The 24,158-nt window shown below is 42.0% G+C and overlaps 1 protein-coding gene across 1 annotated transcript; it reads right to left on the reverse strand.

The window, feature by feature from the left end:
• Positions 1 to 1,217: 1,217 nt before the first annotated feature.
• On the reverse strand, positions 1,218 to 6,973 carry LOC131956784 (uncharacterized). Its single transcript, XM_059321369.1, has 5 exons — positions 6,839 to 6,973; positions 6,136 to 6,235; positions 5,766 to 5,885; positions 2,293 to 2,682; positions 1,218 to 1,988 (listed from the first exon to the last, which is right to left on the reverse strand). Exons 2-5 carry the CDS (start codon positions 6,215 to 6,217, stop codon positions 1,726 to 1,728), a joined length of 855 nt encoding a protein of 284 aa, XP_059177352.1. The 5' UTR covers positions 6,218 to 6,235; positions 6,839 to 6,973; the 3' UTR covers positions 1,218 to 1,725.
• Between the last annotated feature and the right edge of the window lie 17,185 nt (positions 6,974 to 24,158).

Consider the following 24,158-nt stretch of genomic DNA (forward strand, 5'->3'; position numbering starts at 1 on the left):
ACTTCCTTTAGAATAAAATAATTTCACTTACCAAAGATTTCGCCTTTTGAAGGATGACACATTTGTCTACCCTTTTTAAAAAAAGTTTCAAACTTAAACTTTTATTAACTTTAATAAAGCTATAATGATATATTTCTATATTTTCGCTTGTCTTAATTAGTTTGTAAAGCCTACACTTCTAGGGTTCTTTTAACAAAGCAACTAAGAACAATTACCAATTATTACAGTGTCAAGAAAAGTACATGTCTATTTGAGACTTTTGTCACTATATTTGATTGAAACTTCGTTTTGTTTTAGCCAACAATTTAATTAGATCTGGATTTATTATCTAATTAGAATAGATTACTGTCGACGAGCTAGAAAGTTAAAAAGTAGTGGAAACAAAGCCAGGAATATTATGATAGTCGCACTGGTGTTTGTTTAGGGGGGGGGTGGTCATCAATACACGACGCTTAAATACACTGGAGGGGGTGGGGATTGTATGGTATGATTAAAAAGTAATGTGTAAACTTAAATTTTTTCAGTTAATTTCGTTTTGAAGCATTTGTTTTTGTAGATTGTAATAAACACTATCTGAATATGTTGAATTCTGACGTATTGGGAGGGGTGGAGTAAAAATATAGGTGAATGAGTTATTGTCAGTTATAAATAAGATATAGGAATGCTAACGTATGTCAGCTGTAATCTGACATAGGCCTACAATTTGATTGAGAGATAGTTCTTATTAGATATTAAATACACCATTCTTAAACTTATACGGTCCAACTAAATGTAGGTATTTAGCTTTTTTTTTTACGGAATTTATATGTTATTGCTCATTAGACTAGTTAAAAATCAAATTTTCTCACTATCAGTGCGTTAAAAAATAATTAATCCATTGTTTTATTGATATTATTTTTAACATAACTGATCCTTTTATTTTGTATAGACAAGCCGTGAAACATTTTTCTAAAGGCTGCATCTGTTTGTAGGTGTACACTAGGCTAGATGATCCAAAGAACTCTACTTCATCTGTCATTGTGACCACAAGGTCTAAAATAGTGGCCATGTGGTCTAAAATTGTGGTAATGTTCAAGTTTCCTTTTAAATTTGGTTGAGTGACAGCCGCTAAATAAACTAAATATGCTTCCATTCATGCGTAAGTTGCTGAACTTTTTTCTTAAGAGCTTTACAAAGACTTGAATGGCAAACAAACTCAAATAAATCAAACAAATGCATTTTTCATGATTGCAAAAACTTTACTTCTTCCAAGCAGAACAAAACACAAACAAGAACTACACTTAACTTGACATTTGTATCGTAAGCCTAAGTGATATGTTTCTAATGTGTAAAGGTATAGACAATGGGGGAGCGGCCATTCACCTGAGAATTTTTTATTTTTACTAATATTGCGTCTCTTTGGAAATGTACACAGATGAAACAACAACATTGAAAGGGTGTTGAAAATGAAGTGAAATATTGGCGTCTATTTATGCATTCGCCGCTCTACCTTGACCCCAAAAACCCTGGCTACGCCCCTGACTTAAAGATATATATCGTAATATGAAAATTTTAAAATATTAACGAAATGTTAAAAAAAAATGAGAAAAGGTGAAATATTAAAAAATAATCATAATTTCAAATTGTTCTGTTGAAGACATGAATTTTTTCCACTACTCAACATGGCCAAAAAGCATTCTTTTTTGTTATGCGCATTTGGGCCAATGCGCAGGATCGGTGACCTGATTACAGGCAGCCCAGACGCAACACAGAGCCGCTGATCTCGCTGGCAGCTTGGATGGCCTTCTTCACGTTTTCGTGGGCCGTGTATTTGAGTTCAGTGGACACCCTCAGGAGATTCTCTATCTCGCGCTGACAGTGGGCCAGGCTTTCTTTGAGTTTGCGGAGATTCTGGGCGACTTCTCTCATCTTACCGATGTGTTTGCGAAGTCTGTCGCTGTGTCTTTGGTTGATGCCTTCTGCGATTTTCAAGATGGCGGAGGCAGCGTCTGCAAAAATAAATAAAAAAATAAAACATTTATTTAAAAATTAAATCTATTAAAAAAAACTTATATAAGAATATAATTAAAAAAAAAACAAACTATTCGGCAAATCTAATGTTTATAAATTTTAAATGCGACTTTTTAGACAGGAAATATTTTAAATTAAAGAAGTGGCACTCATATAATTTGACAACTCTTCTTAAACACAAGGTATACGCTAAGATCCACTGTTTGATATAATCGTCAGCAGTCTCTAAAGAAAATTGCTGTTATTCATTAAACTCTTAACTAAAAGAAAAACAAAATTTACCACTAATCGTAATGTGTTTCTCTCTCCCGAACTGGTCCAGAACACGATTGAGCAGGGCTGGGTCATACTGCTGGGGCTGCAGGAGCAGGTCAAACAGCCTCCTCTCGTCGCTTGACCCAGCTTCTGCCTCAGGGGAGGGGAGGTTAACGTTCTGGGCGTCAAGGTCAATGTCCAAGTCGGGCTGCTCGCTGAAGGCGCCGTAGTCTTCAGTGGTCACCTGCAGATCAGAGAACTTGAGACCGGAGCCGCAGTCGCTGAAGATCCCCAGCAGACGTGAGCGGGTTTGGGCGAGCAGGTCGGAGAGTCTCCCCAGGATGTCTGACGTCATCTGTTTGTGTTGGGGGAGGTCGACCTTGATCTTCTTCGCTGCCTCGTGGATGGCGTGGAGACCTGTGGATGGAAGCAGAGTCAGTTGTACATGGTGGTACGTCACATCATTGTTGGGGGGGTGGGGGGAACCTGTGGATGGAAGTAGAGTCAGTTGTATATGGTGGTACGTCACATCATAGGGGGGGACCTGTGGATGGAAGCAGAGTCAGTTGTGTTTGGTGGTACGTCACATCATAGCTGGGGGGGGGGGACCTGTGGATGGAAGTAGAGTCAGTTGTATATGGTGGTACGTCACATCATAGTTGGGGGAGGGAACCTGTGGATGGAAGTAGAGTCAGTTGTACATGGTGGTACGTCACATCATAGCTGGGGGAGGGAACCTGTGGATGGAAGTAGAGTCAGTTGTACATGGTGGTACGTCACATATAGCTGGAGGGGGGGGGGGGGGACCTGTGGATGGAAGTAGAGTCAGTTGTACATGGTGGTACGTCACATCATAGCTGGGGGGATCCTGTGGATGGAAGCAGAGTCAGTCACGTCATAGCTGGGGGGGGGGAGCCTGTGGATGGAAGCAGAGTCAGCTGTACATGGTGGTACGTCACATCATAGCTGGGGGGGGGGACCTGTGAATGGAAGTAGAGTCAGTTGTACATGGTGGTACGTCACATCATAGCTGGGGGGGGACCCTGTGGATGGAAGTAGAGTCAGTTGTGTTTGGTGGTACGTCACATCATAGTTGGGGGGGGGGGGACCTGTGGATGGAAGTAGAGTCAGTTGTGTTTGGTGGTACGTCACATCATAGTTGGGGGGGGGGGACCTGTGGATGGAAGTAGAGTCAGTTGTGTTTGGTGGTACGTCACATCATAGTTGGGGGGGGGGCTGTGGATGGAAGTAGAGTCAGTTGTGTTTGGTGGTACGTCACATCATAGTTGGGGGAGGGAACCTATGGATGGAAGTAGAGTCAGTTGTACATGGTGGTACGTCACATCATAGCTGGGGGAGGGAACCTGTGGATGGAAGTAGAGTCAGTTGTACATGGTGGTACGTCACATATAGCTGGAGGGGGGGGGACCTGTGGATGGAAGTAGAGTCAGTTGTACATGGTGGTACGTCACATCATAGCTGGGGGGATCCTGTGGATGGAAGCAGAGTCAGTCACGTCATAGCTGGGGGGGGGGGCCTGTGGATGGAAGCAGAGTCAGCTGTACATGGTGGTACGTCACATCATAGCTGGGGGGGGGACCTGTGAATGGAAGTAGAGTCAGTTGTACATGGTGGTACGTCACATCATAGCTGGGGGGGACCCTGTGGATGGAAGTAGAGTCAGTTGTGTTTGGTGGTACGTCACATCATAGTTGGGGGGGGGACCTGTGGATGGAAGTAGAGTCAGTTGTGTTTGGTGGTACGTCACATCATAGTTGGGGGGGGGGGACCTGTGGATGGAAGTAGAGTCAGTTGTGTTTGGTGGTACGTCACATCATAGTTGGGGGGGGGGGCTGTGGATGGAAGTAGAGTCAGTTGTGTTTGGTGGTACGTCACATCATAGTTGGGGGGGGGGGACCTGTGGATGGAAGTAGAGTCAGTTGTGTTTGGTGGTACGTCACATCATAGTTGGGGGGGGGACCTGTGGATGGAAGTAGAGTCAGTTGTGTTTGGTGGTACGTCACATCATAGTTGGGGGGGGGGGACCTGTGGATGGAAGTAGAGTCAGTTGTGTTTGGTGGTACGTCACATCATAGTTGGGGGGGGGGGGTACGACCTGTGGATGGATGTATGGAAGCAGAGTCAGTTGTGTTTGGTGGTACGTCACATCATGGCTGGGGGGGGGGGGGGACTCTGTGGATGGAAGTAGAGTAAGTTGTGTTTGGTGGTACGTCACATCATAGTTGGGGGGGGGGGGGAACCTGTGGATGGAAGTAGAGTCAGTTGTGTTTGGTGGTACGTCACATCATAGCTGGGGGGATCCTGTGGATGGAAGCAGAGTCAGTTGTACATGGTGGTACGTCACATCATAGTTGGGGGGGGGGGCTGTGGATGGAAGTAGAGTCAGTTGTGTTTGGTGGTACGTCACATCATAGTTGGGGGGGGAACCTGTGGATGGAAGTAGAGTCAGTTGTGTTTGGTGGTACGTCACATCATAGTTGGGGGGGGGGGAACCTGTGGATGGAAGTAGAGTCAGTTGTGTTTGGTGGTACGTCACATCATAGTTGGGGGGGGGGGGGAACCTGTGGATGGAAGTAGAGTCAGTTGTGTTTGGTGGTACGTCACATCATAGTTGGGGGGGGGGAACCTGTGGATGGAAGTAGAGTCAGTTGTGTTTGGTGGTACGTCACATCATAGTTGGGGGGGGGGACCTGTGGATGGAAGTAGAGTCAGTTGTGTTTGGTGGTACGTCACATCATAGTTGGGGGGGGGGGGACCTGTGGATGGAAGTAGAGTCAGTTGTGTTTGGTGGTACGTCACATAATAGCTGGGGGGTGGGGGTGGGTGGGGGTAACCTGTGGATTCAAGTAGAGTCAGCTGTACATGGTGGTACGTCACATCATAGCTGGGGGGGAACATGTGGATGGAAGTAGAGTCACGCCATAGATGGTCGTTATAGCTGTGTTGCGATGGGGTGGGGTGGTGTGGGGACCTGTGAATGGAAGCAGTCAGCTGTATATGGTGGTACGTCACATCATAGCTGGTCATTATAGTTGGGGGTGGGGTGGGGGTGATCATCTGAGGAATAAACTACTTTTGAAAGAAAAAAAAAGTCATCCGATTTCATTTTTTTACTACAAATACCTAATTTTAAAAAATTATATTTAATTAATAAAATTTATAATAATTATTTTTCAAAGACCAATAGTTAATAGCCTTGTAAAAATAAAGCACTATTTTGAATCAAAATTTCTTAGGGTAGATCTAGTATAGGTAACATGTTTGTATGATCTCGGTTTATGACAGGATTGTGAGATCAGCACTTGGCCTAGAAACATTTACTTTTTCTTGACTAGAGTCAAGTATCCATCAGAGCTGGTGAACTCAACAACATTCTACGGCCTCAGGCTGTGTCTAGATGTGACTCCATATAAGTTGTGTCTAGGTGTGACTCCATAGAAAGCTGAAAGAAGATGTGACTCCACATACGACGGACTCACCTAGGGGGATCTCCTTGAGACTCTCAATGATCCTGTCGACGCCCCTGTCTGTGGCGTTGTTGAGGATTTCCCTCTTCCAGCTCAGTGGCTGCACGAGTGCACCAAAAAACTTGAGCGTTTCTGGTGTTGAGAAAACGAAACAAATAAAGTAACTTATAAAACTGCAAAAAAACAATGGGCTGCTTATAAAATATGGAAACATTTTTTTTAAATAAAATTTCATGAGGTTAATTATAAAACAACACATGTATTCAATTTAAAGTTTTCTTTTCTGAACCATAATAATCGTTTTTTGTTTTTAATTTTTTTATTCAATGCGTACACATTGCTCCAGCTAACAGGACTGAAGCAGACAATAGACAAGGCTCACCATCTCCAGATAAAGCATCCTGGCTGTGGACTGAAGACATCAGACACAGCAGAAGACAGGAGGACAAGCTCAGAAGATACATCTTGTTTGGGGATTTGGTCTGAAAAGTTGCATCAGTTACATCCTGTTTAAAATCTGGCAACTTTCATTTTCACTGGTCTGGTTACACCTATCTCAATTACTTAAGTATTTTTTTTTATTAATGTTATTTATTATGTAAGGGGTGGGCGTGGTCGAATGGTAGAGCTTATAACTGCTAACTCGAAAGTTTCGAGTTCGGATACCTGGCTCGAGTCCATGAGTCCACCCAGCTCTGATGGGTACCTGACTCACGTTGACGAAACAAAGGCGGCTGGGCATAGAGCTGGCCACACTATCCCCAACCCCATATCTGCCCCATATGTCTTGGGCACAAACGGGAAAAGATGATGATTTTCTAAATAATACAAATAAATCCATTGGTTTTTCAATTTGTGATTAAGATTACATCACTGTTTTATCATTTTATTCCGACACTGTTTATCACATAAAACCCGCCAAACAAATTGTATCACTAACATATGACTACCATACAATGTTTAAAGACATTTAGATTAATATTAAAAACCTCTTGGATATACAACAAGAGAAATCAAATATACACAGGCTACAACAGTAATTGTAGCCTTTGCTTAAAGGAAGACGCTCTGATACGCCTGCCTACCTTAGATTTGAAGAGATTAGGTACCAGGTACCGGACTATCAGACGAAAGGTGCTGTAGGTTTACTACCGGCCAGGTGTGGTCTCGGGCTAGAGGTGGACTGTCGGATCAGATGTGGACAGGTGAGACCGCGTCAGGTGAGACCGCGTCAGGTGTGAGGTGTCGTCAGGTGTGAAGTGTCGTCAGGTGTGAGGTGTCGTCAGGTGAACGTGCGAACAGCTCCACTGCCGGGCAGGAGATGAGACGATGCCAGCCTTGAAGGTCACGTGACGACCGTCTAGCCTGATGTTGAGGCCATAGTCCACCGCGTCATTAAAACGTCAAAACGTGTTAATGACTTTCAACCCCTTTAGCAGAGTTCGGTTATTAGCCAGAGTGTTAGAGGGTGATAGAAGTCCTGAACACTGTTGTAACATCTCATTGTCATTATAAAATAGACGGTCTTTAGGTACCCTAAACTGTTGTAACATCTCATTGTCCTTATAAAATAGACGGTCTTTAGGTACCCTAAATTGTTTTAACATCTCATTGTCCTTATAAAATAGACGGTCTTTAGGTACCCTAAATTGTTGTAACATCTCATTGTCGTTATAAAATAGCAGTTCTTTAGGTACCCTAAATTGTTGTAATATTTTCTCATTGCTGTTATTAAATAAACGAATCTTATGTACCTTAAATTGTTGGAACATTTCTTATTGACTTTATTAAATAGACGATCCTTAAGTACCCTAAATTGTCTGTACGTATTTTGAAACAGCACACACCAAGACTAAGACGCCTGATCTTATGCCGGGTACTCATTTATACTGGATGAGCTCAGGGATATCATATAGGCCTAAATCTGGTCATGTTCAGCAGTAGCATATGAACATATAGACTGGGATCTAACATTCTTCCAATGATCGCCTGATCCCATTTGATATTGTAAACACTGTCAAATGCACATAGTAGAGCCCCTTATCCCCCCAACACCCACCCTTAAGGTAACCATTGTTGCTGGCTTATTTTATGCTTAGGCTATAGAGGAAGCCAGTTTTTCAATAAAACGAATAACAAGAGATGATCATTAGCACCCGTGGGGTAATTAGATAATTAACCCGTTAGCGCGATATTCGTGTCACCTGCCTATCGGCTAGTGATGAAAGCTGGGTCTGGTTCCATGCTGGCAATGTTGCTGCTTGCCAGGCTAGACAATTAACATGGTCATCAACATTACAATACTTGCTCCTCAGGGTGGGGGGGGGGGGGGGGGGTGGCCAGTCTAGACAATTAACATGGTCATCAACATCACAATGCTTGCTCCTCAGGGTGGGGGGGGGGGGGGGGGTGGCCAGTCTAGACAATTAACATGGTCATCAACATTACAATACTTGCTCCTCAGGGTGGGGGGGGGGGGGGGGGGGTGGCCAGTCTAGACAATTAACATGGTCATCAACATCACAATGCTTGCTCCTCAGGGTGGGGGTGTGGGGGGGGGATGGCCAGTCTAGACAATTAACATGGTCATCAACATTACAATACTTGCTCCTCAGGGTGGGGGTGGGGGGTGGCCAGGCTAGACAATTAACATGGTCATCAATATTACAATACTTGCTCATCAGGGTGGGGGTGTGTGTGTGGGGGGGGTGGCCAGTCTAGACAATTAACATGGTCATCAACATTACAATACTTGCTCCTCAGGGTGGGGGTGTGGGGGGGGGGGGGGTGGCCAGTCTAGACAATTAACATGGTCATCAACAATTACGATACTTGCTCCTCAGTGTGGGGGGGGGGGGGGTGGCCAGTCTAGACAATTAACATGGTCATCAACATTACAATACTTGCTCCTCAGGATGGGGTGTGGGGGGGGGGTGGCCAGTCTAGACAATTAACATGGTCATCAACATTACAATACTTGCTCCTCAGGGTGGGGGTGTGGGGGGGGGTGGCCAGTCTAGACAATTAACATGGTCATCAACATTACAATACTTGCTCCTCAGGGTGGGGGTGTGGGGGGGGGTGGCCAGTCTAGACAATTAACATGGTCATCAACATTAAAATACTTGCTCCTCAGGGTGGGGGGGGGGGGGTGGCCAGTCTAGACAATTAACATGGTCATCAACATTAAAATACTTGCTCCTCAGGGTGGGGGTGTGGGGGGGGGGGTGGCCAGTCTAGACAATTAACATGGTCATCAACATTACAATACTTGCTCCTCAGGATGGGGGTGTGGGGGGGGGGGGGGTGGCCAGTCTAGACAATTAACATGGTCATCAACATTACAATACTTGCTCCTCAGGGTGGGGGTGTGGGGGGGGGGTGGCCAGTCTAGACAATTAACATGGTCATCAACATTACAATACTTGCTCCTCAGGATGGGGTGTGGGGAGGGGGGGGGGGCCAGTCTAGACAATTAACATGGTCATCAACATTACAATACTTGCTCCTCAGGATGGGGGTGTGGGGGGGGGGGGGGTGGCCAGTCTAGACAATTAACATGGTCATCAACATTACAATACTTGCTCCTCAGGGTGGGGGTGGGGGTGGGGGGGGGGTGGCCAGTCTAGACAATTAACATGGTCATCAACATTACAATACTTGCTCCTCAGGGCGGGGGGGGGGGTGGCCAGTCTAGACAATTAACATGGTCATCAACATTAAAATACTTGCTCCTCAGGGTGGGGGTGTGGGGGGGGGGGTGGCCAGTCTAGACAATTAACATGGTCATCAACATTACAATACTTGCTCCTCAGGATGGGGGTGTGGGGGGGGGGTGGCCAGTCTAGACAATTAACATGGTCATCAACATTACAATACTTGCTCCTCAGGGTGGGGGTGGGGGTGGGGGTGGGGGGGTGGCCAGTCTAGACAATTAACATGGTCATCAACATTACAATACTTGCTCCTCAGGGTGGGGGGTGGGGGGGGGTGGCCAGTCTAGACAATTAACATGGTCATCAACATTACAATACTTGCTCCTCAGGGTGGGGGTGGTGGTGGGGGGGGGGTGGCCAGTCTAGACAATTAACATGGTCATCAACATTACAATACTTGCTCTTCAGGGTGGGGGTGTGGGGGGGGGGGGGTGGCCAGTCTAGACAATTAACATGGTCATCAACATTACAATACTTGCTCCTCAGGGTGGAGGTGTGGGGGGGGGGGGTGGCCAGTAGACAATTAACATGGTCATCAACATTACAATACTTGCTCCTCAGGGTGGGGGTGTGGGGTGGGGTGGCCAGTAGACAATTAACATGGTCATCAACATTACAATACTTGCTCCTCAGGGTGGGGTGTGGGGGGGGGGGGGTGGCCAGTCTAGACAATTAACATGGTCATCAACATTACAATACTTGCTCCTCAGGGCGGGGGGGGGGGGTGGCCAGTCTAGACAATTAACATGGTCATCAACATTAAAATACTTGCTCCTTAGGGTGGGGGTGTGGGGGGGGTGGCCAGTCTAGACAATTAACATGGTCATCAACATTACAATACTTGCTCCTCAGGGTGGGGTGTGGGGGGGGGGGGTGGCCAGTAGACAATTAACATGGTCATCAACATTACAATACTTGCTCCTCAGGGTGGGGTGTGGGGGGGGGGGGGGTGGCCAGTCTAGACAATTAACATGGTCATCAACATTACAATACTTGCTCCTCAGGGTGGGGTGTGGGGGGGGGTGGCCAGTCTAGACAATTAACATGGTCATCAACATTACAATACTTGCTCCTCAGGGTGGGGGTGGGGGTGGGGGGGGGGGGTGGCCAGTCTAGACAATTAACATGGTCATCAACATTACAATACTTGCTCCTCAGGGTGGGGGGTGGGGGGGGGGGTGGCCAGTCTAGACAATTAACATGGTCATCAACATTACAATACTTGCTCCTCAGGGTGGGGGTGGTGGTGGGGGGGGGTGGCCAGTCTAGACAATTAACATGGTCATCAACATTACAATACTTGCTCCTCAGGGTGGGGGTGGGGGTGGGGGGGGGTGGCCAGTCTAGACAATTAACATGGTCATCAACATTACAATACTTGCTCCTCAGGGTGGGGGGGGGGGGGTGGCCAGTCTAGACAATTAACATGGTCATCAACATTACAATACTTGCTCCTCAGGGTGGGGTGGGGGGGGGGTGGGGGGGGGGTGGCCAGTCTAGACAATTAACATGGTCATCAACATTACAATACTTGCTCCTCAGGGTGGGGGGTAGGGGGGGGTGGCCAGTCTAGACAATTAACATGGTCATCAACATTACAATACTTGCTCCTCAGGGTGGGGGTGTGGGGGGGGGGGTGGCCAGTCTAGACAATTAACATGGTCATCAACATTAAAATACTTGCTCCTCAGGGTGGGGGGGGGGGGGTGGCCAGTCTAGACAATTAACATGGTCATCAACATTACAATACTTGCTCCTCAGGATGGGGTGTGGGGGGGGGGGGGGGTGGCCAGTCTAGACAATTAACATGGTCATCAACATTACAATACTTGCTCCTCAGGGTGGGGGGTGGGGGGGGTGGCCAGTCTAGACAATTAACATGGTCATCAACATTACAATACTTGCTCCTCAGGGTGGGGGGTGGGGGGGTGGCCAGTCTAGACAATTAACATGGTCATCAACATTACAATACTTGCTCCTCAGGGTGGGTGTGCGGGGGGGGGGTGGCCAGTCTAGACAATTAACATGGTCATCAACATTACAATACTTGCTCCTCAGGGTGGGTGGGGGGGTGGCCAGTCTAGACAATTAACATGGTCATCAACATTACAATACTTGCTCCTCAGGATGGTGGTGGGGGGGGGGGGGGGGGTAGGCTGGTGGAAGTAAGAGGAGGGACAGTTAGTCGCTAATAAGTTGTGAATCAAGAATCATTTAATCATGTGGTTTAAACAATAACGTACCAACAACTATAATTATTATTCAGCAGGTCCACCTGGGGGCCCACAAATATTTGTGCACTCCTCCTCCACCCACCCTCCCCCTTTCCCGTGGAGATGTCTAAGCTATGGTTTCTAAATGCTTTAGGACACGATTTATATGGTCATGTACACGTCACTACAACTGAAAGATTCTAGAAGGGTGCATAAGGGTGATATTTTCCATTCTGGTAATACGTGTCTTTAAGATTCTAGAACCTTATCTAGCGTTATGGCATTAACATCTTAATTATTACATCTGTCTGTATGTAGATCTTACATTTTTTTCTGTAGAAGTTATGACTATTTTGATTAGGAAAAAATAATTATCATAGTTGTTAATTGCAATTGTTAATCAACTAATTAAACTCTTTAAGATGAGGGCGACATTTAATTTTACAAACTGCCGTTGTTGCAGTTTAGAAAAATGCGCCAGCTCAGCATTTTATTCGTGGTCTCCACGTCTCTTCAGATGTGGTTGGACACACAGACACAAACACACACACACAGACACAAACACACACACAGACACACACACAGACACAAACACACACACAGACACAGACATACACACATACACACTTATACGCAGACACACACACAGACACACACACAGACACACATACTGACACAAATACCGACACAAACAGAATCACATGGCACTGCATTAGCAGACACGTACACCAATACCACACTGTAGCACATACACAGACACGTTTGCTCTAGCACTAAAATGCTTTAACATTATCCTACTTTCCTATTTCTATTCCATCGTCTCTGCTTCAACACCTACACAGGGGTAGGTGTGGTCGGGACGGTAAAACTCATGGTTGCTGAACCGAAAAATACCGAGTTCGAACACCCGGGCAGACGAGGCTTAGGACAGAAAGCCCAGAAAGAAAAGCAGGAGACACACACCACCACTACATCTTTACAACATCATCACCACTCCAACATCACCACTCCAACATCACCACTCCAACAGCAGGAATCCAACATCACCACTCCAACATCACCACTCCAACATCACCACTCCAACATCACCACTCCAACATCACTACTTCAACATTACCACTCTAACATCACCACTCCGACATCACAACTCCAACATCACCACTCCAACAGCAGGAATCCAACATCACCACTCCAACAGCAGGAATCCAACATCACCACTCCAACATCACCACTCCAACATCACTACTTCAACATTACCACTCTAACATCACCACTCCGACATCACCACTCCAACATCACCACTCCAACATCACTACTTCAACAATACCACTCTAACATCACCACTCCTACATCACCACTCCAACATCACCACTCCAACAGCAGGAATCCAACATCACCACTCCAACATCACCACTCCAACATCACCACTCCAACAGCAGGAATCCAACATCACCACTCCAACATCACCACTCCAACAGCAGGAATCCAACATCACCACTCCAACATCACCACTCCAACATCACTACTTCAACATTACCACTCTAACATCACCACTCCGACATCACCACTCCAACATCACCACTCCAACATCACTACTTCAACAATACCACTCTAACATCACCACTCCAACATCACCACTCCAACATCACCACTCCAACAGCAGGAATCCAACATCACCACTCCAACATCACCACTCCAACATCACCACTCCAACAGCAGGAATCCAACATCACCACTCCAACATCACCACTCCAACATCACTACTTCAACATTACCACTCTAACATCACCACTCCGACATCACCACTCCAACATCACCACTCCAACACCTCACTCCAACATAACTACTTTAACATCACCAACAGCACAACGTAATCATCACTTCTAACACCAGCGCTCTAACATTCCCTGAACAACATCGCGTGTCTATCATCCATACGTCAAAATCACTTCTCCATTAAAATATCAACAAGCAGAAAGAAAGTTTTTAAATACTTCAATGTTTTAATCAGTAGACTAAACAAAAACAAAAGTTTTGATAAAGGGAAGCAACTTATTAAGATTATATTTAAATTACCCAAATGAAAAATACCAAACGTAAATATAAAAAGGCACATGGACACAAACTCTTTTAAAAATATTACAAAACAATATTAATGTAAAGTAAGTTAGAAATTATTCATTCGTTTAAACAGTTATTAAAATGAGGTTGTAGTTTGACGCTATGAATCGTATCTTTATTTTAATTGTATCTTTTTAAATTAAATTAAATATCGCAAAAATTTACTATGTATCCTAATATATAAATCCCCACGTTCGCACATCTCTCTCTCTCTCTCTCTCTCTCTCTCTCTCTCTCTCTGTCTGTCCGCAAAATATTTTCGCCGGACATCACGTCAGAATCGGCAGCGATATATGAAGAACTTTTTACGGACTTTTGTTGAAAATAATATGTTAGATGTTTTAAATGTATAACCACAATTTTAGTTAAAGAAGAAAAATAAAAATTAAAGGCGTATTCGAATGTAGAGAAACAGTATTATTTATGCAACCGGAAAAGCATTAATATATGTGAAAAAGAACGCATAAAACTGTGACGTCATTATTGCTTATACATTAACTAATGACGTCATCTGCCGTGTTTAGAATGAAAAGAAATGAACTATTTCATTCAAATTTGATTTAGATCTACGTACACTATGAAATGTATACAATACAATTTTTCCGGCCTAAACTCATAAAATTTATTTTATGTATTTGGATTCTAGATCTAGAGATTCTAGATCTAGACTAAATCTAAATCTAAACTAGATCTAGACGTAGACGCTAAGATCTAGATTTAGACTCTACTTCTCTAAAATCAATTCCAAAAATAAATTTCTATATTAGGACTAAACTATTTCAAGACTTATTTATTTTATACAAAATCTTTGTTATGAACTGGCTAATTTGGGATAAAAAATTAATTTGAAAGAATAGGCATATTCGCGTAAGTTAAGATTTTAAAATACGTGTTTCATTCTCCGTATTTTATAAGGTGCCTAAATAGCGGAGATGTTAGTGTACATTAAACCACGCAGGTGGTGCGGGTTCGAGACACAGCAAGTCAACTTGGTTAATGTATTCTTTTTTATTATGCTCGGGCTAAACTTTAAAAAAAAATTCTTTTAGGAATCTAGATCTAGATCTAGATTGTCGGGTGTCCGATAGGGCACTTCCCGGCGCCGCTGGCGCTTCAAATTTGGCATGATCTTGCCTTGGTGCGACAGAACACGGGGGCCGGTTGGCCGAAAAGTCTACGATGTGGGGGTCAAAACTGACCTCGACTGACCGGTACCTTATATGAGCTATAAATCGAAAAAAAATGTCCACGGAGGAACCTCTTCATAACTCTTGAGGTCGTAGACCGACCTTCGGGCGAATTAATTAAGCATTCAAATTCTCAATGTTTTCGAAAGCCTAAGCGAAGCTGGGCAGCATGCCTAGTGTCTTCTATTGTCATTTAAATTGGTTTTCATATTTTAACTTACCCCTTTTTGTCTACGCCATGAACTCGATTGTGTGATGAGAATTATAATAGATTGACGACAGAAGCCTGTGGTTGTATATAACACATTTAATGGGTCTAACTACCACGATGGTAACGCACAGAGAGGACGGAAGGAAGTACACAAGGGACATCACTCAAGATAACAATATTATAAATATAACTAATACAGAAGAGTGAGTTCCCTTGACCTCACAATTATTTCAATCTATTACATCCCTTTACCCTTAGAACACAATAACACATCTCTCAATAGAACAATTGATAGTATCCTAAAATCACCAATTATATTGTAACATGAACACTATGGTAGATTACATCCTTACAAACAATGCACAATATGCTACAACATAATCAAAATACAAAACAATAATGTCAAAGTCCTTTTGACCTTTAGAATCATAGGTCTAACTTATTTGGGACTTTGATTGTCCTGCTTGACCTTCTCAGTGGCTTTTGATTTGGTGACTCAAGATTCTGACCATCTGGATTCTCTATCTCAGGAGGTCTAGGATTTAAATCATTAACTCCAGAATTTACATTTTCTGACTCCAGACAACTTGGTTCACTCATATCAACAGAACTTGGTTGTGGAACAAACTGAGTTGGTGTGAACTGTTCAGATTTGGTGGGATTGATAGATTCACACTTATTATCTGCACAAGTTATTTTTAACTTTATAAGGCACAGGTCCTGTACATTGAACAATTTGACCTGGTATCCATTTTTCCTTTCTCCCATAACTTCTTAGATACACATTCTTATTAACACCAAATTCTCTTTCAATGGATGATTTGTCATGATTTAATGGAACTATTTTTGAATTGGCATCTGGAAGTATTATGCTGTTATTCAGATCCTTGACTGACATAGATTTCTTTGATTGATCAATTTCCTCAGGTAATCTGATAGTGCTTTCCTGGTAACCAAAAATACTGTTTAAAAGTAATATCCTGGACTATATCACTTTGCAACTGTGATCCAGTATTTGAAGTGGGTGTATTAAATGGCAACAATCTTTTTTCTTTTCTTTTGATGTTACCCTTTTAGTTTCTGTAAGTGCTAATGATGTTAGCAAAGTTGTTTGATGATCACATTCCTTCTTACTAATGTATTCTCTTTAAAACATTTGAAATTGCCATATCACCATAATCATTTATTAAGTTACAAGTACTTTGTTTAGGCAACTCTGACTGATAATGGACTGCATCTTCTCCATCTTTTATATTATCTTCACAAAGGGTTTTAATTTCTTATTTTATATGGCCTTAAGTCATCATTCACAGACTCTTCAGGCCAACCATTCTTACAGTACTCATATATTTTTATTAAGCACTCATCTTTTTGTGTTTCTCTTTTAATATCATTCACATTTATATTGGAGTTATCCATGATAGTGAAGAGAACAAATACATCTTCTGGTACATAGCTCAGGCTTTGGTTTTTTAAAGGTAATCTACTAAGACTATCTGCACTATTCTCAGATCCAGGTTTGTATTTCAATTCATAATTGTATGCAGTTAATGTGATAGCCCATCTTTGAATTCTTGGTGAGGCATGCTCAGGTAGGGTTTTGTTTTCTCCAAATAAACCTAGCAATGGTTTATGATCTGTAAAGATGGTGAACTTCCTACCAAACAGAAACTTATGAAATTTCTTAACACCAAAAATGATGCCTAAGCCTTCCCTATCTAACTGAGAATAATTTTTCTCAGCCTGGTTCAAAGATCTACTGGCAAAAGCAATGGGTCTGTCACCCTTCTCATCCATGTGGGACAAGACTGCTCCTACACCATCTGGTGAAGCATCACATGTTAATATAAGTCTTTTCCCTGGGTCATAGTGAGTTAGTAAGGTGTCAGTAGACAAAGCCTCTTTTGCTGTATTAAAAGCAGTATCTTGTTGTTTACCCCAGTGCCAAGTTGCATTTTTCTGTAGCAGCTTGTACAGTGGTGATAATTTACCAGACAGATTTCCTATGAACTTTGCATAGTAATTTATCAAGCCCAAAAAAGCTCTTAGTTGTTGGGTATTTTCAGGTTTGGGTGCTTCTTTAATGGCTTTTGTTTTCTCAGGTTGAGGTCTGATGCCTTGTTTGCTCAATATATAACCAAGAAAACTAATTTCTGTCAGCATGAATTGACATTTATCTTTGTTTATCTTTAAACCTTTTTCAGCAACTATTTTCAAGACTTTATCTAGTGTTTTAAGATGTTCAGTGTCATTCTTACCAGTTATGTACACATTGTCAAAGTACACACAAACATTTGGAATATCCTTAAAAATACTGTCCATGACAGCTTGGAAAATTCCAGGGCTAGATGATATGCCAAAACATAGTCTTTCATATTGGTAAAGTCCTTTATGTGTGTTTATTGTCGTATAGACTTTTGAATCTGGATGCAGTTCTAGTTGAGTGTAAGCATGACTAAAGTCTAATTCAGTGAATTTGTCTCCTCCTGCCAAATTCAAAGAAATTTCCTCAATGTTAGGTATAGGGTACCTATTTAGCTCTATTTGCTTATTCAGTGTAGTTTTATAATCTCCACAAATTCTTATAGAACCATCCTTCTTTAACACTGGCACAATGGGTGTCGCCCAATCGGAATAGTCTACCTTCTTTATAATGCCATTAGATTCCAATCTACTTAGCTCATTTTCAATTTTATTCCTCATTGCATAAGGTGGAACTCTAGCTTTGCAGTATCTTGGATTTGTATCTTTAATGCTTAACTTCACTGTTCTATCATTTAGTAATCCAGAGTTACCAAAAACACATTTATTTTCAGATATAACTTTATCTAGTGAAGTAAGACTAGATTCTTTTACATTCTTCAATGAACAAATACTCTCCCAATTTAACTTAAGATCACTTAACCAGTTCCTACCTAGTAATGGCGGTCCATTTCCTTCAACCACAAGAAGAGGAAGTTTAACACTTTGACCATTATAACTTACATGAACCATACACTCTCCTATTACCGGAACATTGTCACCAGTGTATGTTGTTAGACACTTGTGACATGGCTGTAGAGGCACTGATCCTCCTGTGACAGCGTCAAAATCTTTCTTTGTGATGACTGTTAGTGATGCTCCAGTGTCAAGTTGGAAGCTGATGCTCTTACCGTTGATATTAACTTGTACATTGATGGGAGCATGACTTATTGATTTCACAGAGAACAGGTTGAAATCCGGCTGCGAATCAGTTTGAGCATTTTCACAGGTAGAGTGGTTCATTGGTTGGGTTAGGTAGTCTTGGTGAGAGTTAACATAGTGCTGCCTTTGGTTGCGGTACTGTCTTGACTGGCTAGATTTAGCAACAGACGAAGACTTTGCAAAGCAGGCCTTGGCAATGTGACCTTGCTTACTGCACTTATAACAAGTTGCAGACTTGAACTTGCACCGATGAGATGCATGGGGACCTTTGCATCGATGACATTTTTGATAATTATTACTAGATTTAGATCTAGGATTTGAACGAGCAGGCTGTTTAGCATAAGTTGGAATGCTCTGATGGGGTTGATGTTTATTGACTAACCTGCTGTTTACTGCATGGATCTCTGAAGGTGCTAAAGATCTCGCCGCATCTGATGACTGCTGGAATGACATTGCAAGTTGTATTGCTTTTTCCAATTTTAGATCTGACTCGAGCAGCAACTTTCTTTGAATATCAGGGCTGTTTACACCTGTCACAAACTTTTCACATAGTCTGTCAGACAGCGTTTCTCCAAATTCACAGAATCTACTTAGATGACGTAAAGCAGCAACATATTCTGATATTGACTCGTTTGGTTGACGAGTCCTACTGTCAAATCTAGCTCTACATAAAAACTTTGATGGGGTAGGCGCATGGTGGTCTGTTAGCAATTTGCTCAGCTCGTTAAAGCTCTTGGTAGTTAGACTAGCTGGTGCGCATAAGTCTTTTAGTAGCCTAAATTGTTGAGGCCCTATGACTGTTAACAAAATAGCTCTCTTTTTGGCTTCTATCGTCACGTTGTTTGCTTCTAGGTAAAAGCTTAACCTCTCTAGGTAATCTTGAATGATTTCATCATTCGCATCAAATTCTTTTATTTGGCCATACAGCGCCATAATTCTAGAAATAATTAGCTAATAAGCTCTAGCTAACCTCTTTTTTGCGTAAGTAGGTGCTCTTTCTAGTAGATGTTTATCCTTCGTCGCCAGTTATAATAGATTGACGACAGAAGCCTGTGGTTGTATATAACACATTTAATGGGTCTAACTACCACGATGGTAACGCACAGAGAGGACGGAAGGAAGTACACAAGGGACATCACTCAAGATAACAATATTATAAATATAACTAATACAGAAGAGTGAGTTCCCTTGACCTCACAATTATTTCAATCTATTACAAGAATGAAAATATTCAAACTACTGTGTGTGATGTCTCATTTGATGTTTATAATGTGGAGGTTTAATTGGTGCTTGTTATGTGTCAGTTTAAAAATGATATTTGCAATATACCGGCTATTCTTTCTCGTCATTGTCGAATGCAATTATCGAGGGTATATAGGACAAATGCAGTATGTCCACTTTTTTTTGTGAAATCGATGTTCGTCATTTATACTGATACTGTCAATAATACAAGCTAAAAGGACTCATGTACAATGTCAGAAAAATAGAATGCAAATATTTTATGAATGTTTAAACATAATATTTTGCACTATTTTAATATTGGAATGAGATTTATTAACTCATTTTTCTCGAGATTATGTTGTTTGGACATACTGTGTTTGTCCTCTATACCCTAGTTGTGATTTCAGTTGTGATCGATCAAAGGTAGGTCGTTGCTCTGAAGTTTAAACCAATAAGGGTAAGGGTTATACTAAATAACTGAACATTGGGGGGAAATTAAATATTTTATGGGATCAGAAAAGTAGGGAAGCGCCAAGATTAAAAAAAAATATTTGAGATATTTTTAAAGGTTAAAATTTAACGAAAATGATTTTAGAAACATTTCTATTTTTTATATTTCATAACATATTTCGATTTTTTTAAAGCAACAAACATTTGAATAAATGTGAAAGGGAGACAACTAGAGAAAATAAAGAATGATTGAAGATTGTCAGAGTTACGCCTCGTTAACATCCACATCTAACAAAATATTAAAATTTCTAATTAGTTGTTGATTGACTTTTGTAAGTACACTTAATACAAGTACTGCTTAAACTTGGTTACTGCTTAAATTTGGTTACTGCTTAAACTTGGTTACTTCAACTTCAAAATGGAATGAGAAACTCCCGATATCTGCACTCTTAAAACTGGAAACTAATAGCAGCATCAAATTTCCCCCCCCCCCCCCTCCCCCTTCTCGATAACGGTACTCGCACAAAAAAACTGAAGTCAGACCAGGCCGCTTGAGTACTTTAACATTTTATTTTAACAGTTAACCTCGCTGCATTTGATATGCAGTTTGCAAAAAACGTGAAAAGCTCGCAACACAGATGGAGCTAGAGCTAAATATTTTCATTGCAACAAACAAACATATAAATAATAACATACAGATTTTATTCTATATTTAAAACATGTAGATTTCTATATTGTGAAGGAGATTGTTCGGGTAAATTATTTTATAGGATTACAGTCACGATTCAATTAATTAACAGACTTGATTAACGGCAGGCTTGTTCCCTAATGACAGACTTGATTATTTTTCTTAGACCGACTGCTATACAGGAGAAGCTGGTTCCAGAACGTCCACGGTGGGGTGGCTGGACTGATGGATCTGCCCTCGATTAAAAGTAAGGTTGGGCTGAAATAGACAGAGATCCTACATGCTTAAGGGTAAAAAAAATAAAGTTCACATAACGAAGCTGAAGGTTCATGGGGTAAGAAGAGTTCACCTTTTTTTCTGATCTCGGCTTAATATGAAAGGGTAGTGTGACCAGCACTATGCCCAGCCACCTTTACTTTCCCAAACGTTAGTGAGGTACCCATCAGAGCTGGGTGGACTCAGGGACTGACTTGATCTCCGCACTTTCGGCAAGCTGCGGCTCCCCTGCCCCTGCGGCTCTGTCTGCCGTCCAAGGACAGGTGTGTGCGGTATGTCAAGGTATCATTGTTTCAGTTATCGTTGTTTCAGTTATCGTTGTTTCAGTTATCGTTGTTTCAGTTATCTTTGTTTCAGTTATCGTTGTTTCAGTTATCGTTGTTTCAGTTATCGTTGTTTCAGTTATCGTTGTTTCAGTTATCGTTTTTTCAGTTATCGTTGTTTCAGTTATCGTTGTTTCAGTTATCGTTGTTTCAGTTATCGTTGTTTCAGTTATCGTTGTTTCAGTTATCGTTGTTTCAGTTATCGTTGTTTCAGGCAGCGTTGTTTCAGGCAGCGTTGTTTCAGTTATCGTTGTTTCAGTTATCGTTGTTTCAGTTATCGTTGTTTCAGGCAGCGTTGTTTCAGGCAGCGTTGTTTCAGGCATCATGTTCCGTGCGTTATGTTCCGTGCATCATGTTCCGTGCATCGTGTTCCGTGCATCATGTTCCGTGCATCGTGTTCCGTGCATCGTGTTCCGTGCATCATGTTCCGTGCATCATGTTCCGTGCATCATGTTCCGTGCATCATGTTCCGTGCATCATGTTCCGTGCATCATGTTCCGTGCATCATGTTCCGTGCATCATGTTCCGTGCATCATGTTCCGTGCATCATGTTCCGTGCATCATGTTCCGTGCATCAAAGAAAGAGATAACTAGTCTTTGAAACTTGTATTTTATTAGATAAATAAGATGCCTCTAATGAGAAAGCTTATTTTACAGTTGTTTTTTTTTAACCTCAGTCACCCCTCCCTCTCCCCCCCCCCCCCCACACACACACCACTCGCCCCATCCATTTATCTTAGTGTGGGTGGACGATGATTAAATTATATATTTCATATTTCATATTTGATTTTAATATTGCGTTCTATATTGTCCGTGGAGGGGTGTGTGTGTGTGTGGGGGGGGGGGGGGGGATTGCATGACACATATTCAAATATTATCCTCTATTAAGAGGAAGTAACTAAGCTTGGATGACGCTGTTGAAAGTATTAATAGAGTTGTCACGCTTGACAAAGAAAATAAACATTTTTATTGCCCCTGTTAATTTTATGACAGTTGGCTACGGCCCTAGCGGGATTAGCGAAAAGGGGAGGGGTGGGGATCGAACAGTTATGAGTAGTGGTAGATGTTTCAAGTAGTGTGATGTTCCACTCTCGCATTTTAAAAAAATGTAGAATTGAATAAATAAAAATTTAACATGTTTTATTTTAAGTCGAAATAAAAGCAAATCTGTCTTACTCAATGTTGATCCTAATCAAAGACAAATTGATAGAAAGATAATTTCATTTTTAAAAAAATCCAATTTAAAATAAATAAATATGAAAAGCTGTTTTGTGAGGGGACATGGGGGCAGGCGGTATTAATGACGTCCTACTTGTATGCTGCAAGGTGTAATGACGTCCTACTTGTATGCTGCAAGGTGTAATGACGTCCTACTTGTATGCTGCAAGGTGTAATGACGTCCTACTTGTATGCTGCAAGGTGTAATGACGTCCTACTTGTATGCTGCAAGGTGTAATGACGTCCCATTTATATGCTGGAATATGTAATGACATCCTAACTGTATGCTGGAATATTAATGATGTTCTTATTTTATGCTGGGATGTGTAATGACGTACTAATTGTATGCTAGAATGTTTAATGATCCGATATGTATGCGTGATTGTATATTGACGTCATATTTATATTATTAAATGTATAATGACGACCTAGTTGTATGCTGTAATGTGTGATGACGTCCTAATTGTATGCTTGAATATGTAATGGCGTTCTAATTGTATGAAGGAATATGTAATGTCGTCTTATTTATAAGCTGGGAGGTGTAATGAAGTCCTAATTATATGGTAGAATGTTGTTAACGTCCTAATTATATGCTGGGATGTGTAACATCTTTCTAATTGAATGCTGGAATGTTTAAAACCAAACATCTATTTGTATGCTAAGATGTACAATGACGTCCTAATTGTATGCTAAGATGTACAATGACGTCCATATTTAATGCTGGGATGTGAAAAGACATCTTAATTGTATGCTGTAGTGTGTAATGACGTGCTAATTGCATGCTGTAATGTGTAATGACGTGCTAAATGTATGGTGGGAGGTGCAAGGTTGACTTACATTTATGCTGGAGTGTGGAATGATGTCCTACTTGTAAGCTTGGAGATGTAATTACGTCTTAATTGTATGCTCGGATATATAATGACGTGCTAATTATGTACTGGAATGTGTGATGACGCCCTACTTACATGCTTAATGTGTAATGATGTCCTACCTGTAGACTGGGAGGTATAATGACGTCCTAATTGTTTGTCATTTGAAAGTTAGTGATTTTGTGGTCTATGTTTGGTTGGTTGTCTGTTAATGGGTTAGTTGTTGTTCGTTGGTCTGTTGTCATTTAATGGTGGTAACTTATGTTCGTTGGTTTGTGGTAGTTTGTTTATAATATTTTGTTTTTGTTTACTGTATACATATACACGCCCGCTACGCACTTACTGATTTTCAATGTGTTTGATCATCTTGTTGATCTAGCTGATGGAGCCTCTAGCTGATGGGTACACTAGCTGATGGGTCCTCTATCTTATTGTTCCTCTAGTTCAGGGGTCTCCAAACTACGGCCCGCGGGCCGGATGCGGCCCGCGAGGTCCTCTCATCCGGCCCGCGGAGATCATTTTGTTCACGGAAAAAACCGTTTGTTGGTGATGGCTGAGGAACTTTGCGCAGAAACCCTAACCCTAACCCTGAAAAATCAAAGACATGCCTGGAAGAAACTGGCCCCCGAACTGAAATTTGATAGTTAATGCGGCCCTCGGACTGAAAAGTTTGGAGACCCCTGCTCTAGTTGATCGGGCCTTTTATTGATGGAGCCTTGTTGGTGTTTC

The sequence above is a fragment of the Physella acuta genome, unplaced genomic scaffold, assembly GCF_028476545.2.
Source record: "Physella acuta isolate Inbredline_101_S28 unplaced genomic scaffold, ASM2847654v3 ptg001176l, whole genome shotgun sequence".
NCBI classification, from domain to species: Eukaryota; Metazoa; Mollusca; class Gastropoda; family Physidae; genus Physella; species Physella acuta.

What these genes read in the sequence shown, in the direction of transcription:
- LOC131956784 (XM_059321369.1), bottom strand. Translation starts at nt 6,217, where the DNA reads ATGTATCTTCTGAGCTTGTCCTCCTGTCTTCTGCTGTGTCTGATGTCT. An exon ending in GGATGCTTTATCTGGAGATG is followed by an intron (nt 5,886 to 6,135) that starts GTGAGCCTTGTC and finishes TCTCAACACCAG; the next exon opens with AAACGCTCAAGTTTTTTGGT. An exon ending in GAAACACATTACGATTAGTG is followed by an intron (nt 1,989 to 2,292) that starts GTAAATTTTGTT and finishes TTATTTTTGCAG; the next exon opens with ACGCTGCCTCCGCCATCTTG.